The 17,764-nt window shown below is 42.3% G+C and overlaps 1 protein-coding gene across 1 annotated transcript in view; it reads right to left on the bottom strand.

Moving 5' to 3' along the window:
- Nucleotides 1-17,764, bottom strand: part of map3k5 (mitogen-activated protein kinase kinase kinase 5) — a 189,942-nt gene that overhangs the window by 109,201 nt on the left and 62,977 nt on the right. Inside the window, exons 5-7 of the mRNA XM_043685981.2 lie at nucleotides 17,559-17,727; nucleotides 15,938-16,044; nucleotides 1,970-2,140 (exon numbers count right to left, since the gene is read on the bottom strand). Of these exons, the coding sequence (XP_043541916.1) occupies nucleotides 1,970-2,140; nucleotides 15,938-16,044; nucleotides 17,559-17,727 (447 nt within the window). The remainder of the gene's footprint in view (nucleotides 1-1,969; nucleotides 2,141-15,937; nucleotides 16,045-17,558; nucleotides 17,728-17,764) is intronic.

Below are 17,764 nucleotides of genomic sequence, written 5' to 3'. Positions count from 1 at the left end.
AAAGGGGTGGGGAGGGAAATATATCCCTGGTGGTGGGGTCTGTTTGGAGGTGGCGGAAATGTCGGCGGATGATTTGGTTTATGCGAAGATTGGTAGGGTGGAAGGTGAGCACCAGGGGGGTTCTGTCCTTGTTACAGTTGAGGGGTGGGGTCTGAGGGCGGAGGTGCGGGCTGTGGATGAGATGTGTTGGAGGGCATCTTTAAATACGTGGGAAGGGAAATTGCGGTCTCTATAGAAGGAGGCCATCTGATATGTTCTGTGGTGGAACTGGTCCTCCTGGGAGCAGATCCGGCGGAGGCAGAGGAATTGGGAATACGGGATGGCATGTTTGCAAGAGGTAGGGTGGGAAGAGGTGTGATCCAGGTAGCTGTGGGAGTCAGTGGGTTTGTAGAAGATGTCAGTGTCAAGTCGGTCGTCACTGATGGAGATGGAGAGGTCCAGGAAGGGGAGGGAGGTGTCAGAGATGGTCCAGGTAAATTTAAGGTCAGGGTGGAATGTGTTGGTGAAGTTGATGAATTGCTCAACCTCCTCGCGGGAGCACGAGGTGGCGCCAATGCAGTCATCAATGTAGCGGAGGAAGAGGTGGGGAGTGGTGCCGGTGTAATTACGGAAGATCAACTGCTCTACGTAGCTAACAAAGAGACAGGCATAGCTGGGGCCCATACGTGTGCCCATGGCTACCCCTTTGGTCTGGAGGAAGTGGGAGGATTCAAAGGAGAAATTGTTAAGGGTGAGGACCAGTTCGGCCAAACGAATGAGAGTGTCGGTGGAAGGGTACTGTTGGGGACGTCTGGAGAGGAAAAACGGAGGGCTTGGAGGCCCTGGTCATGGCTGATGTCCCCTTTCCGCCTTCCGCAAAGACCATTCCCTCCGTGACTACCTAGTCAGGTCCACGCCCCCCTACAACCCACCCTCCCATGCTGGCACTTTCCCCTGCCACCGCAGGAACTGTAAAACCTGCACCCACACCTCCTCCCTCACCTCTATCCAAGGCCCTAAAAGGAGCCTTCCACATCCATCAAAGTTTTACTTGCACATCCACTAATATCATTTATTGTATCTGTTGCTCCCGATGCGGTCTCCTCTACATTGGGGAGACTGGGCGCCTCCTAGCAGAGCGCTTTAGGGAACATCTCCGGGACACCCGCACCAATCGACCACACCGCCCCGTGGCCCAACATTTCAACTCCCCCTCCCACTCTGCCGAGGGCATGGAGGTCCTGGGCCTCCTTCACCACCGCTCCCTCACCACCAGACGCCTGGAGGAAGAACGCCTCATCTTCCGCCTCGGAACACTTCCAACCCCAGGGCATCAATGTGCACTTCAACAGTTTCCTCATTTCCCCTTCCCCCACCTCACCCTAGTTGTAAACTTCCAGCTCAGCACTGTCCCCATGACTTGTCCGGACTTGTCCTACCTGCCTATCTCCTTTTCCACCTATCCACTCCACCCTCTCCTCCCTGACCTATCACCTTCATCCCCTCCCCCACTCACCCATTGTACTCTATACTACTTTCTCCCCACCCCCACCCTCCTCTAGCTTAACTCTCCACGCTCCAGGCTCACTGCCTTTATTCCTGATGGAGGGCTTTTGCCCGAAACGTCGATTTCGAAGCTCCTTGGATGCTGCCTGAACTGCTGTGCTCTTCCATCACCACTAATCCAGAATCTGGTTTCCAGCATCTGCAGTCATTGTTTTTACCTCCATGAATTCACTGTAGATTGATCATGTCAGTTGGAAGAGACACATTAAGGAAGGAGCTGACAATTGAATGAGAATATCAGCATAACTAAGAAAGAGAACTTTCTTCTTCCCTACTTTCAGGCCCCCTTAAAAGAAAAGTTGATGACACCTTTTTGTAATCCGGTCAGGAAAGAAGTCACAGAGTTATTCATCTGCCTTCATGACATAAATGGAATTCAAACTGAGTATCTCTAGAGTGCAAGTAACACGGAATGAACACTTACCAAAATGCTCCATGATCTCGGCTTTCAGTGTCCTGGAAGCCAGAGTCCAGAAACATGTCCTTGTAGATTCGGCCCAAGAGGCAATAAATATCAGATGGCACCTGATCTTCTGACTGTACCATTGGTAACAATATCTCAATGGCACTTTGTCGGTCACCAGCAAGATTTCTCCTACCAAACAGAATGTGAAAATACACAAGGTGTATGTGAAATTTCAACCATCCACTTGCAACGATATACTCAGAAACAGTGCAGTTTGCCTGATGTGCCACACTCCCTGAAATTACAACTTTAAGCAGTCTCAATAGGAATCACTGGTTTACTGGAACTCTGAATCCGTGGGGAGTTCAGATGTGGGTGAGGAAGACAAAGCAAGAACGGAAGAGAGAGAGAGAGAGAGCGAACGAGAGAGAGAAAAGAGACATAAAGACACATCTACAGAAAGAGAGGGACACGCGCACACAGAGACACAGGGAGGGAGGGAGGGAGAGAGAGAGACCCACAGAGAAAGCGAGACGAGAGACACAGAGAAAGGGGGACAAAGACAGAAAGAGGGGGCAGAGACAGAGTGAGAGAGGTAGACAGAGAGAGATCAGAGAGACATGAGAGACAGAGAGAGAAATCAGAGAGAGAGAAATCAGAGAGAGAGAGAGAGAGAAATCAGAGAGAAGAGAGAGCGAGAGATCAGAGAGAGCGAGAGATCAGAGAGAGCGAGAGATCAGAGCGAGAGAGAGATCAGAGAGAGAGAGATCAGAGAGAGAGATCAGAGGGAGAGAGAGAGATCAGAGGGAGAGAGAGAGATCAGAGGGAGAGAGAGATCAGAGGGAGAGAGAGAGAGATCAGAGGGAGAGAGATCAGAGAGAGAGAGATCAAGAGAGAGAGAGATCGAGAGAGAGATCAGAGAGAGAGAGATCAGAGGAGAGAGAGAGATCAGAGGGAGAGAGAGAGAGATCACAGAGAGAGATCAGAGGGAGAGAGAGATCAGAGGGAGAGAGAGAGAGATCAGAGGGAGAGAGAGAGAGATCAGAGGGAGAGAGATCAGAGAGAGAGAGATCAAGAGAGAGAGATCGAGAGAGAGAGATCGAGAGAGAGGGATCACAGAGAGATCAGAGAGAGAGAGAGATCAGAGGGAGAGAGAGAGATCAGAGGGAGAGAGAGATCAGAGGGAGAGAGAGAGATCAGAGAGAGAGAGAGAGAGATCAGAGGGAGAGAGAGAGATCAAGAGAGAGAGAGATCGAGAGAGAGAGATCGAGAGAGAGGGATCACAGAGAGAGAGAGAGATCAGAGAGAAGAGAGAGCGAGAGATCAGAGAAAGCGAGAGATCAGAGAGAGAGAGAGAGATCAGAGCGAGAGAGAGAAGAGAGAGAGATCAGAGAGAGAGAGAAGAGAGAGAGAGATCAGAGAGAGAGAGAGAGAGATCAGAGGAAGAGAGAGAGAGATCAGAGGAAGAGAGAGAGAGATCAGAGAGAGAGAGATCAGAGGGAGAGAGAGATCAGAGGGAGAGAGATCAGAGAGATCAGAGGGAGAGAGATCAGAGGGAGAGAGATCAGAGAGAGAGAGATCAAGAGAGAGAGAGATCGAGAGAGAGAGAGAGAGATCGAGAGAGAGGGATCACAGAGAGAGAGAGAATTTGCTCTGTGTGGGCATGCCCTAAGTTCCTGAGCATCTCCACAAGCTGCCTTGCCTGCTTGAGCCTTTGCACCCATTTATAAGAGCTGAAAATGTGTTGCTGGAAAAGCGCAGCAGGTCCTCCTCACCCATTTATAAGACACCAGTAAGTAAAACATCCATTTGTGGGTGAGGAATCAAGTCCCAATGAGATAGCATGTCATGGCTGAATAAGGGGAAGGGGATGGCAACTCACTGAGTATATAGATTTTGGGGTTCCAAAGACGGGATTATCTTATGTGCCAGGCTTGACAGTAAAACAATATATAAACAGAATACATGGCCTATGAATGCAGCTCAAGAAGGGAGAACATAGTAGTCAATTTAAAATAGAACAAAGTAAGCTCCGCTTTTGCTGTCATGACTTGCCAGCACAGATTCAGAGTTGTACAGAACAGAAACAGACCCTTTGGTCCAACCTGTCCACGCCGACCAGATATCCTAATGTAATCTAGTCCCATTTGCCAGCATTTGGCCCATATCCCTCTAAACACTTCCCATTCACTTACCCATCCAGATACCTTTTAAAATGTTGTAATTTTCCAGCCGCCACCACTTCCTCTTGCAGCCCATTCCATACACGCACCACCCTCTGCATGAAAAGGTTGCCCCTAACAATCCTTTTAAATCTTTTCCCCCTCACTTTAAACCTATGTCCTCTAGTTTTGGACTCCCCTACCTTCGGAAAAAGACCTTGACTATTCACCCTGTCCTTTTCACGATTTTATGAACTCCTATGAGGTCAGCCTCAGCCTCCAGCACTCCAGGGAAAACAGCCCCAGCCTATTCAGCCTTTCCTGATAGCTCAAACCCTCCAGCCCTGGCAACGTCCTTGAATCTTTTCTGAACCCTTTCAAAAGTTTCACAATTTCTATATAGCATGGAGACCAGGACTGCACAGTATTCCAAAAGTGGCTTAACCAATGCCCTGTATAGCCGCAACATGACCTTCCAACACCTATACTCAATGCCCTGACCAATTGTTTAACAAAAAAAATCCCGCTGTAAGAGCTGAGTTATGTAAGAAAATATTAGCAAAGACATTTTCTGCAGGATTATTTTGTTGTATGGTTTACATGTTGGTTACACTTGTTTTGCAATCGAACAAGAGGAGCTAAAAATGTAACTAGTGACACACAGTCCTTGGGCAGCCAGCAAACTTTACTACCATGAAATTTACATACTGCTGTAACAGACAACCTCACTTGATCTCTGGCTTTTTGCCAGATCTTGAAGACAGCGGCAATTGAGCAGAGAGAAAACAAACCCAGCATGCCCTGATCTCAGTCTCTCAATGAAAAAAACTCAGCTACCATGAAAACAAACAAGGCACAAACAACAAATTCCTTGTAAAACAACAAGTTGACCATTTATATTTGCATGCTAGAATTTGGTTTAAACATGTTGCAATCTCTTGCCAAGTCTTTACTCACTATGGGACACAATAAAACACTGTATATGGAAACCATATTGTTCTTTTAGGATTGCATCCAATAAAGTTATTTCACTTCATACAGACTTTCATTTGGGCAACAAATTAGCACTTGGATGCTTGCCACCCGCACTATGAGACGCATTTAGTAGCAGGACTGAGACAATATCAGAGGACTGCTGCATACAATGAACTCAAGGATAACCAACTATAAACAAAGAAGTTATTTGTGGGAAATAGGTTTGAAGTTAAAGTAGTATTCTCAACACTAAACTAACAAAACTACAGAAAATAATAGCTGCACATCTAGGTTTGATCACAAAACAATTCCCAGGTACATTACTCTTTTGACAACCATTCATTGTTGTACATTTTGGCAGAATTGACTAACTGTACAGTAAAATAAGAAGGTAAGACTATAGGCTGCTTTTCACGGCATGGAGCTCATTGACCTGAGGCAGACACAACAAAAGTCACAACTTTAGATATGCTTTCAACAAAAAGGTAGAAATTAATTAATGCGTCTACCTAAATTTAGCCTGCATGTTTTCAAAACCTAAATAACTTCCAAAGGGGATATTGTAAAATATACAAAAACTAAAACCAGTAAAGACTAAAGATTTGTGTGTTACCAATTAATTGTCAAAAATATTTGCAGCTATTAATCTCCCTGATTGGTTATAAATATAGCAAAACAATCAGCAATCTTCATCACTGTCTAAAATCTGACAGCACCTTCTGATGTCCACACTTTCCAATTAACAGGAAAATCTGAAAGTTGCTGTCAGTGATTCCCTGTTCCGCACAGTTTGAGCTGTTTGTAGTCTTTGTATTTGCAAATGATACCGAATCTTAGAGTCAGAGTTATACAGCACAGAAATGACCATTTGGTCCAACTTGTCTGCACTGACCAGATATCCTAAATTAATCCAGACCCATTTGCCAGCATTTGGCCCATATTGTGCTCAACCTTTCCCAATCATGTGCCCATCCAGATGCCTTTTAAATATTGCAATTGTACCCACCTCCACCACATCTTTTGGTAGCTGCATGAAAATGTTACCCCTAGATCAGTTTTAAATCTTTAAACTCTCACCTTAAATCTGTATCCTCTGGTTTTCGGCTCCCCGAGCCCTAGGAAAAAGACCTTAACTACTCACCCTACCCATGCCCATCAAGATTTTATAAAACCTCAGCCTCTGATGCCCCAGGGAAAACAGCCCCAGTCTATTCAGCCTCTTCCTTTAGCTAAAACCCTCCAACACCAGCAACAACCTTGTAATTCTTTTCTGAACTCTTAAGTTTCACAACATCTTTCCTACTGCAGGGAGACCAAAGGTGCATGTGGTATTCCAACAGTGGCCTAACCAATGCCCTGTACAGTCACAACAGGACCTCCCAACTCATATACTCAATGCACTGGCCAATGAAGGCAAGCATACTAAATGCTTTCTTCATTATCATGTCTACCGGCCATTAGAAGTGGGCAAAAAGTACTGGCCTAGCAAGTGAAGCCCATGCCCCGTAAACAAATTTGAACAACAAACCAAGACAGCTTGGGAGCAGCAGTGAATGTCGAGGGCAATTCTAAAATGGAACTGGCCGTGGTGTGCTTGTCAGGCTGAGCCAGTGTAAGGGAACGGTCAGCGTGCTGGGTGGAGGGGTGCCAAGGGTAGAAATTACATTGGGGGCCACCCATGCCATCAGCAGGGCTTTCCAAAGGGCACAGAGTTCCCAATCAATTGGGATGAACTCTCCCAGAGCCCTAAGGAAGGCTGGCAGTGTAAACCCAGTGACCTGCCCACATTGATTGGGCCTCAACCAGCACTTAAATTGGTCACTTCAGGACCTCGCTTGGTCTGGGAGGTTGCGAAATGGATGTGCAAGCAACGCTCAGCCCCTTCCAGCTCTTTCCATAATCGAGGGAGTTAGGAAGCAATGGGCATCTCTTCCTACCTTGTACCACTCGAGTGTTATTTCTGACAGCTGAATTTTTAAACAGATTCGACTATCCAGAATTGAGAGTTAAAAGTCAGGCACTCACACACTAAGTATGCATCCAACGTTGACATTCTTTTTAATACCAACAGGATTTCCAAACATTTTTGTGAAGTGTTTGGATTCAGAGGTTGTGCACTCCATATCATTACTACACGAGGACAATGCCAAGAAGTCTGATAGATAATAGTGATGATTTTGTCACAAATAAATACCAGCCTCGTTATGAAGAAACTGAATTAAATATCTTGAGAACTGTGCAGATGTAACTAGTCACCTGTCTCCATCAGCAGCAGCTTCCAAACGTGAGTTCCACCGACTTGAGGACCATGGGAGCAGCACCACTCCAAGTTTCTTTTCAGGTCACATATCATCCAGATTTGAAAACAATTGCCATTCCTTCACTGTCACCGAGTCCATTGCGAGAGGTCCTTCTTTGACCAGCACTGTGGATATGCTGACATCACATACACAATAACCAGGAGGCTGCTCTCTGACAGCTTTATGGATGTAACCGCAAGAAGTTCAATTGACTTAATGGCTGGTTTGCATGCGGAGAGACAAGAGTGTGGTTTCAATTACTGTACCAGTGAAGATCACCATGAACACTGCCTTCTCAACACTCACACTTGCCTAATGTGAGGTAATCGTCAGGTTAGAATCACCATCAGTCACCTTTCTCTCACGACAGAGGAGCAGATGGTCCTCTTGTACTATGGCGACATTCTCAAACACAATAACCAGAAGGCCCCTCTCTAAAAGCACTGTGTATGTACCTACACTGCATACACTGCAATAATTCAAGGTGGCAGCTCACTGCAAGAGCAATAAGAGCTGGGAAACATGTACTGACCTTGTCAGAGGCACTCTCAGCCCATGTATGACTAAGAAAATATCTTGTAGCCCAGAAAGCAAAACAAATTTGCAATACAAGTCAATGCAATCTTATGTATATCACATCAAAATAATTTTGGGACCTATATTTGTTCTTCAAATATACTGCTGAGAAACAAGCATTCACTTTGGTAGCATTATTATCATTTAAAAAGCTATCGCATAATTTATGTCTGCCTGTTCAAATGAAGCAGGGTAGCAATCACATCCTTGTAAAGGGACAGGTGTATCAGTGGATCAAGTCCTCATGAGTTTAATATTACGTTGCAACAAGAGAATGCAAGAACTAGCCGTAATTTGCTTTTTGGCCACTGCTATATTCTGTTGGAAGAGCCTAAGCTTGTCAAGCCTTTGAAACCACAAGTGGAATGCCAAAAATGTCTAAAAGAACAAAGCTTCATGAGATGATATTGAGCCAAGAATTGTAATACTGCTGTTCACAGAAGGATCTGTAGGATTTTATGAGGAGGATTGGAAAAGAGAATAAAAAGTCCAAATGTCCCCAGACACATGATGGAACTTTACTGAACAAGTTTCAAAGATCAGGAATACGGTTACGCTTGGAAAATGGGAAGAATAAGATGTACCATTTTGAAACATATATTTAATGATCCACAAAAAAAAGCTGAGTATTTTATACTTGAATAATAGAATCTATAGCATTTGATAGCAATCATCAGCTGAATCTCTACAGAAGTCACCTGCAGGCGATTCACTTAGCTGGCAATAAAAAGTGCTGAGTAAGGTTCGTGTTGGGGGCAAGAGAGAGTACAGAGAGACAGCACGCATGCACATGTGCAGGGAGAGAGGGGGAATGCACAAAGAGAGAGAAGGAGCATGCAAAGAGACAAGTAAAAGGGGCACTGCATGGAAGAGGGTGGTCAGCAAATGGGATTTGGTGGCCTGGCAAAGTTTGCAGGGGTCAGTGAGGGAATTCTGGTCATCAGCAAAGGGAGGCAGCATGGAAACAGGAGGATAGAGAGGAGCAAATTAGTGCACATTGTTAGCTGACATTGAATATTTAAAAGGATGTTACCTTTTATTCAACACCAATCAAAACCCGGTCCTGTCACATGTTGCAATTACATGATCAAGCACAAATCTCGCCAAGATCCTCTTGCTCAAAATTAACCGGACGGGGGAGCTCTTCATTTATAGAGATGTAATTAGCAAAAAAATGTCATAGAACCAGTTTTTCTGATGCACACAAGTTTTGCTTTGATTTTACGAACTCATGTCTGTACAGGCCCTCTAACATGCATTCTTTCTGTTATTTATACAGATAGCCTCCTCTTTTAAATTTCAGGGACTTGCTTTTACTGTTACACTAACAGATGGGTATATGAAGGGGTTCAAAATTGGGAGTCCAGTTCAGCACTCTTCCAGTTTATTGATCTCTGGCAACACTTACTTTTGTGTAAACATTTGTTTCAGAATGCTGGCTGACTGAATTTTACTTCAACAACATTAATTGGATTTAATACAACATTATTGAATAAAACATTTCCAAGTACTTCATAGCATCATTGTTAACCTAAGTATGGCATCTCATCACATCAGATAACATTAAAGCAGGTTATCGAAAGCTTTGACAGAGGGCAGAGGAGTTAAGGAACATCTCAAAAAGAGACAAGAGAGATGGAGAGGTTTAGTGAGGGTTTATTTTGACATTTTTGACCGAGGTAGTGGATGGCACACCTACCAATGGTAGAGCGATAGTAATTTAATATGGAGAAACATGAATAGTATATTTTAGTTAGAAAACTTAGGAAATGCAACAATAAAAGGTAGAATTTTCAAAGGGGAGCAGAGTCAGATGAACCTGGAGTAATAAGGAATGTAGTGAGGGGATTGACACTGTTCTCTGCAGCAAAGATCCAAATGGCTGTGTTGGCCACCCAATGCCAGGAACAGAACATCAGCAAAATGCTGGAAAGGAACCTGCAGTGAGATGGGGAGGATCCCGTGGTTGTGGTTTACGTTGGTACCAAAAATATAGATAAAACTAGGAAAGGAGGTTCTGCGTAGAGAGTATGAGGAGTTGGACACTGAATTCAAAGTAGAACTTTGAAGTTATAAACTCTGGATTTCTACTCAAACTACATGTAAACTGGCATAGGGTACATGACTCAGATTGTGTGAGAGAACTGTGTGTCAGATTGGAGGCCGTACCATTGCAATGGTCTACACTTAAGCCATGTTGGAATCAGTATTCTTGTGAACCATGTAACTAGAGAAGTGGCAATGTTTCAGATATCAACGAGTACAGACAAGGTAAGAGAAGAGAATAGTAATATGGAAAGTGAGGGTTAGAGAATGGCAAAAGGAGAGAGAGAAAAAACCTACAAATTTACCAACAATTATAGCTAAATAAATTTAGCTACAGTACAGTTGGATCCAACATCTAAGATAGGAGCTTACGGTGTTGACAAGATTTAAAAAAAAGACAAAACTAAAATGCTCTGCATCTGAATGTGCAGTGTTCATAACAAAACAAAAAAAAAGTGCACATTGAATTAATAAAACCTGACTGCTATTACAGAGGCCTGGTTACAGGATGATAAGAGTGAATCCTGAATATTGAGGATAATTAATATTCAAGAAGAATGGAAAGTTAATAAATGTAGAGGGATAGCATGTTAATCAAGGATGCATTGATGTAATCGTTAAAACATTTCATTGGCTCAAGGAAATTAGAATGCAGAATAGGTTTAATGGAGATGAGGAATAGTTGGTGAAAGAAGTCACAAGTGGAAGTGGTTTACAGGCCCATAACAGTATCCACAATATGGGATGAAGTATGCAAGAGGAAAATATTTGGTGCTCAAGATAAAGGGATAGCAATAATCATGAGTGATTTACAGGTTGTTCTGCTATAACATGTGACTTGTTAATGCAAATTCAATATAACGCAGCTGACGATTTTGGAGACACTGTTTCTATAGCACGAATGTTTAAAGCGTGTATTGGTTATAATGCAATTTCAGCCCTATTAGTTTAAATGGTGCTACTATTATGCGATCTTCTTATAACATGTGATTGCATGAGAACAGAACTACTACGTTATAGCAGAACTGACTGTATCTGGAAAATGAGACTGGTCGTAGCAGCCTTGATGAGAAATTTAGCATATTCTGGAATTGACCAGAGAAGAGGTTATATCAGACTTGGTACCGTGTGATGTGACAGGATTAATGAATAACTGCAAGGTATCCCTAAGTTGTAATCACTTAATTCCAATTTGTGGAATTTTACATCCAGTTTGAAAGGAAGAACACTGGGACTAAGATTAATATCTTCAACATAACCAAGGGCAACAATATGGACAAGAAAACTGAGCTAGCTAAAGTGAGCTGGCATAGTAGGCTGAGGGATGCATCAATAGAAGCACAATGACAGACATTTAAGGGGATTTTCAGAATAAGTTTATTCCCACCTCGAAATAAACAATTCTAAAAGGGAGGATCTACCATCAATGGTTAGCGAAAGTTAGTAAAACAGCGATACCTGAAGGAAACAGCAAATTACTGCAGATGCTGGAATCTGTGCTGAAAACAAAATGCTGGACATCATAGCAGGTCAGGCAGCATCCCAGGAGAAAGAGCAAGCTAACGTTTCAAATCTATATGACTCTTCATCTGTGCTGAAGAGTCATCTCAACTCAATGCATTGTTTTCTCCACAATGCAAACAGTAAGTTATGGGAGACAAACCAAGAATGTGTTAGAAGGCATTTGGGAAGGTGTCACCTAAAGGTTACTGCACAAGATAGGAGCTTACGGTGTTGACAGTAATATATTAACATGGATAGAGAATTGGCCAGCAAACAGGAAACAAGTCAGGATAGATGGGCTATTTTCAAGTTGGCACACTGTAACTAGTTGAGTGCCACAGGGATCAGTGGTCTGGCCTCAACTCTTTTGAATTTATGTTCAGGACTTAGATGTTGGATCCAACTGTACTGTAGCTAAATTTACTGACGCTACAATGATTGACAGGAAGGCAAATTGTGAGGCTACAAAGAGTCTACAGAGAGATAGGTTAAGTGAGTCGGTGAAAAACAAAATTGGCAAATACAGTCAAATTTGGGAAGATACAAGGTTCTCCACTTGCCAGGAAGAAAAACAATATTATTTAAAATGATTAGACTGTAGAATGCCGCAGTTCAGAAGGAGCTGGGTGTGGCTGTGTGTGAATCACAAATATCACTTGTGGTGCAACAAGTAGTTAAGAAGGCAAATGGAATACTGACCCTTTTTGCAATAACAATCAGTCTAAAAGTAGGGCAGTCTTGCTACACCTTTTAAGGGAATTGGTGCAATTACAATCAGCATATTTGGTATTGTTTTATAGAATTTTATTGAAGCCTTACAGTGTGGAAACAGACCATTTGGCCCAACAAGTCTACACCAACCCTCCAAAAGAGTATCCAACCTGATTACAAGACCAGCTGAAAACTCTACAAGAAGAATATCATTTAAGAATTTTAACCCTCCCAGCTCAGTGAAAACCTGGTTGCCAGAGGCAATGTTTGAGTATTGGGCCATTAAAATACAGATTCACCCTATCCTCAGCAATAATAGCCTAAGGCACAAGCAATCAGCAGCAGCAGTTCCCTGACACATCAAACTTACATTAAAAGGCTAGAATATGGCCTTTTCCTTCCCTTTTTCACAAAAGAATGAGAGCTTGCTAATGAGTGTAAGGCTGAATGAAGAAGGGCTCATGCGCGAAACGTCGATTCTCCTGCTCCTTGGATGCTGCCTGACCTGCTGTGCTTTTCCAGCAACACATTTTCAGCAATGAGTGTAAGGCAGCAACAATGCCCAGGTACTACAGGGGAATTTTGGGTTTCCCCTTCTGTAGGCAACCTGTTCCACAACCAGGAGAAAGTGAGGTCTGCAGATGTTGGAGATCAGAGATGGAAATGTATTGCTGGAAAAGCGCAGCAGGTCAGGCAGCATCTAGGGAACAGGAGAATCGACGTTTCGGGCATTAGCCCTTCTTCAGGAAAAGCCTGAAGAAGGGCTAATGCCCGAAACGTCGATTCTCCTGTTCCCTAGATGCTGCCTGACCTGCTGTGCTTTTCCAGCAACACATTTCCATCTCTGTTCCACAACCAGTCCAAATTAGACCAGAGTGCAGTTCCCATGGGATGCAGATTGCAGTTTCCCACCACCAAAATTCCACTGACACCCATACAGCACGTGGTAGGCCATGTGATGCAGTCAGAAGTCTGTGCACCCATGTGGCAATGTGCCATAATATAGAGTTGGCCAGGTTTTGCTTCATTCCTGCCTTGTACCTCCTTCAGGCCTTTCTTGCTTCAATTCTGCCTCCTATTCATTAAAGCTTTCAACTTCACTTGAAAATAAAGTGCAATTGCCAATTATGGCTTCCTTACAACTGATAAAATGTTAAGCAAATATTAACCTATGTACACAGGGTAACAAAAGCATTAAATTAGGCACAAGACCATCACAGGGTAGTACAAATCTGTATTTCACACTTGAAATTCTTATTGATTTTTTTTCCCTTTTGTTCTGGTTGGATTGAGAATGGACAAAGCAGGTAATATCTAACTTGTCGTTACCTGGAAACAATGCAGACACTACCCATCATAGAAATTATATGAGTTCCATTTCGAAGAGCTGGAACATAGTTGCAGTACCCAGTCTTTTGGACATACTGCTCACTGCCCATAAGACTCCACTATTAGCAAAAGCATTCAGAACATTTGGACATATGCAAACATTGATAGGGCAAGTCAATTTATTTTTTGCCAAGACTGAGGAACCATCAAACAATTCACTCAGACAACTGCAGGTGAAGAAAAAGTCTCTTTGGTGTCCAGATAAATACTTGCCCATACATTAACTTCACATTGCATCTATTTTGAGGAATTTTCAATGTAGGATAACATATTGCATTGGCTTTTGGAATCAGCAAGCAGGTGGTAAAGCTCTAATTCTTTTGTGAAGGTTCAGTCCTGAAATAATGTATGCTCATAGGGATACATTGGTTAAATAAATTATAGAGCACTTTCCAGACTCCAATACAGTAGATGCATTTACTTAAAATGAATCGGCAAACTTATCACTGCTACCTTTTGTGACTGTTGTTCATGCTGCTAAAAAGCACCACCAAGATAGACCACTTGTCAAAAATATGTCACTTTTAGTTTCGTAGTATTAGAACCCATATGCAATCTGTTATTAAGTACCACAGCATTCCAAACATACTATTTCCAAACAGATTGTGATAACTTCAAAAATGTGTTAATCTTCAAAAAAAAATTCAAGGGTTTAAAATCTTTAAACGCTAGAAGCATATGGAAAGGAATGGGGATTGGTTTAACTTCCTTTGATACTTTTCCTCTTCCTCTTTCAGCACCTGATGGGAGAGAAATTTAAGACAACCAGCCTTTTCTCCCCTCCCACACAGAGACATCTATACGTGTAGCCGATGGCAAAATGTGAAGAGCCATCAACGTTTAGGCCTTGGTTGTCATTAGAGCGAAGGTAATGCTTTGGACACAGATCATGTAGATAAGTGACCAGGCCTAGAGGCCTAGAAACAGTCTTTCAATAAAGAAAGATATAACAGCACAAAAATATACAATTCTATAGAAATACCAATGTTTGACGTGAATGCCAGTGCACGTTTTTCATAAACAATAAAGCAACCAACAGCAAACTCAAAAAGAATTGCGCAACTTGCTTTAATAAAATGCAGAAATGCTTCCAATAAGAATGCTGAAGCCAAAGCAGCCTGCTCCTTTTTGGATGTTAATACAGCTATCCACAGTTGATTACACCCTTTGATTACTTCTCTTCAGATTCTCTTGAACCAATTCATACATATATGTAAGTTTTCCCCATTAGTGTATTCCATAACATTATTAGTCTCTACCTCATTTCTACCATTAGTGATAAACTTTAAAACATATGAGAAATCTAATTGGGTACCTTATGGACAAAATTTATTCATACAAGGTACTTCCTTCTTCACGACATGGTACAGAAGCTGGGAGTGAATACAGAATGACAGAAAGGGATAATTACTTATCGCAGTTTCATTCACAAGAAAATAAAAATGCCTTCCTGTCTGTCATCAGCCTTCTGCTTTGTTTACACAGGTTTTCTGTGTAAAGTGTCTGGATTACCCATACCAACTTTAATCTATTATGAATCAAAGATTGAGACTGCAAATCACATCTTCAACTTGACATATCACCACTCTGTTGCAGAATTAGGAAGCTGAAAGTTACTTCTTTTTAAAAAGAAGACAATGATACCATCCAGATGCCTTTTAAATGTTGCAATTGTACCAGCCTCCACTAGTTCCTCTGGCAGCCCATTCCACACACACACACACCACCCTCTGCAAGAAAAAGTTGCCCATTAGATCCCTTTTATATCTTTCCCCTCTTACCCTAAACCCTTGCCCTGTAGTTCTGGACTTCCCCACTCCAGGGAAAAGACTTTGTCCATTTATCCTATCCATGCCCGGATGATTTTATAAGCCCCTCAGCCTCCAATGCTCCAGGGAAAAAGCCCCAGCCTATTCACCCTCTCCCAATAGCTCAAAGCCTTCAACTCAGGCAATATGCTTGTAAGTTTTTTCTGAACCCTTTCAAGTGTCACAACATCCTGCTGATAGGATTTAATTTGATTGGCATCATAACCATCACCATCAACACTCATCCACTTCACCACCAGGAGAAGCAGTGTGCCCAGGTTTGGAGGGATATAGGCCAGATGCTGGCAGGTGGGACTAGATTGGGTTGGGATATCTGGTCAGCATGGACGAGTTGGACCAAAGGGTCTGTTTCTGTGCTGTACATCTCTATGACTCTATGACAAGATCAGCATAACCTGTGAGTAGACAAAGTATTTTATAATTATAAATTGGCATTTTCAAAAAAGCCCACATAGGTAGAGACAATTCATAAACTAAAACAAAATAATGTCTTACCGATTTAGTGCAAAAGCATAGTGAAATTTGATATGAAGATTGTCCACTAGATCACAGGTTGGAAGTTTTTCCAATGTTTCCACCAATGTTACAATTGCATCATAGTCCTTGATAAAAGAAATGAAGGATAGAAAATTAAATTGTAGTTATGTTGTAAATTCTTTATAAAATATATCAAATGTGCAAAGCTTTTAGCAAGGCTTTTTCTTAATAAATCTGCTGGCGATTTGTTGACATTTCAGAAGGGAAGGGATATGCCACTTTGTCACTTGGGTGTGGACTAACTGTTGGAGCAGTTTGCTCTCAAGACAGTTGGAACCCTTGGCATCAAACTGCATTTTAAAATCTCTTCAACATCGAAACTCAGTTCCATTTTCAAGCTGGAGCTGTTCCAAATTTTACCTGCCCAATAGCCACCATACTACCTGAGCTATTTAAACATTTTGTTATCCTTAATTTAGCTTTGAATGCCTTTTCTTACTGTTTCATTTAAATTTAATCAATGTCTCAGTGACTCAAATCAATCTCTTCTCACCAGAGCATTTCACTCTGGTTACTCTAATTCACTGAACTAGAGTATGAAATTTGTTTTTCATTTCTAATCCTTTTGCTGTTGTTCAGTATGGTTCATTTGCACTTGTTTTTCCATTTCTAGAGAAGTATCTATACCTAAATGTTAACGTTGTCTGACATGGGGCCTTAATGGCTTGTTCTCAGTGTCCGGCATAGCTGGAGGATTCTCACAATTTTAAACAAACATGACAGACAACATAAGCTACTGTGGCGCCTGTGGCCAATTCAGCAGCAGACGTCTTTCAAACATGAAGAAACTCTTTGGCAAAGTTCGCCGTCCTGGAGATCACAAATTTGGAACAGGACTCTTCCAACAGCTCTTGGGGGTGGGGGGGCGTGAGAGGCAGGTTAGGAATGGCCCACAGTTGTGTTGTGGAGGAAGGCACACCATATGCTCCTCATACTCCCTCCTTTGTTTGGATAATTTTTTTAAAAAGTGACTCTTAGGGCTTTGACGGCCCTTTTGGAATGGATGCTTTGTTCAATGACAGCTGAGTGGGACGCGCAAGGAGATCGTTCTGCTCAGTTGTTGCCAGATTCTGCTATTTAGACCCAGACACAGGCACTTCATCACAGAATGGTATAATCAGGAGTAGGACCTGCTGTAGGCATCCTGGGCATTCAGAAATTCCTTGCTGCTGGGAAGGAAGAGAATGTCTACACTGCTTGAAATGTTGCACTAACTTTTGCATCCAAATGATAAAAGTTAAAAGTACTAATTTACAGCTCTTTTTTATACAGTTTTTAAAAATGTTCTTTGAGGACACAACAGGTCATCTAAACTTAAAAGGTAAAAAAATCCAGCCCATGTAAATAGAACCTTCATGAATTATAAAAACAACCAACGTTGGGAAACCTCAGCAGGTTAACTCGCTTCTCTCAGCATTGTCTGATGTGCAGAGATTTTCCAGCATTTCCTATTCCTATTTCAGATTTCTAACATCTATTTTGCTTTTATACAGCATAAACACAAGTCCGATTTGACAAATAGGAATTTTAAAAATGTATTAAAACATAGTCTTTAATGTCAGAAAGTCCTCACACCTACTTGAATATCACGGTAGGAAAGAAGTAAATTAATAACAATATCAGCAGATAAAACTTCAACGTTGTCCAGGCGTTTCCTTATTCTTTTTAGTTCTTCAGCCAACTCTTTCCCACTGTACAGTTCACGAGCTTTCCTGATGTCACTCAGGATGGTTTCCCGAAAATACTGACTGCAAAGTACAAAGAAATATATTTCCGGGCAATATT

The sequence above is a fragment of the Chiloscyllium plagiosum genome, unplaced genomic scaffold (assembly GCF_037043375.1).
Source record: "Chiloscyllium plagiosum isolate Xiang-an unplaced genomic scaffold, Cpla_swu_hap1 HiC_scaffold_3, whole genome shotgun sequence".
NCBI classification, from domain to species: domain Eukaryota; kingdom Metazoa; phylum Chordata; class Chondrichthyes; order Orectolobiformes; family Hemiscylliidae; genus Chiloscyllium; species Chiloscyllium plagiosum.
The sequence above is the reverse complement of the archived record's forward strand: the minus strand, read 5'-3'. Positions and strand labels throughout refer to the sequence as shown.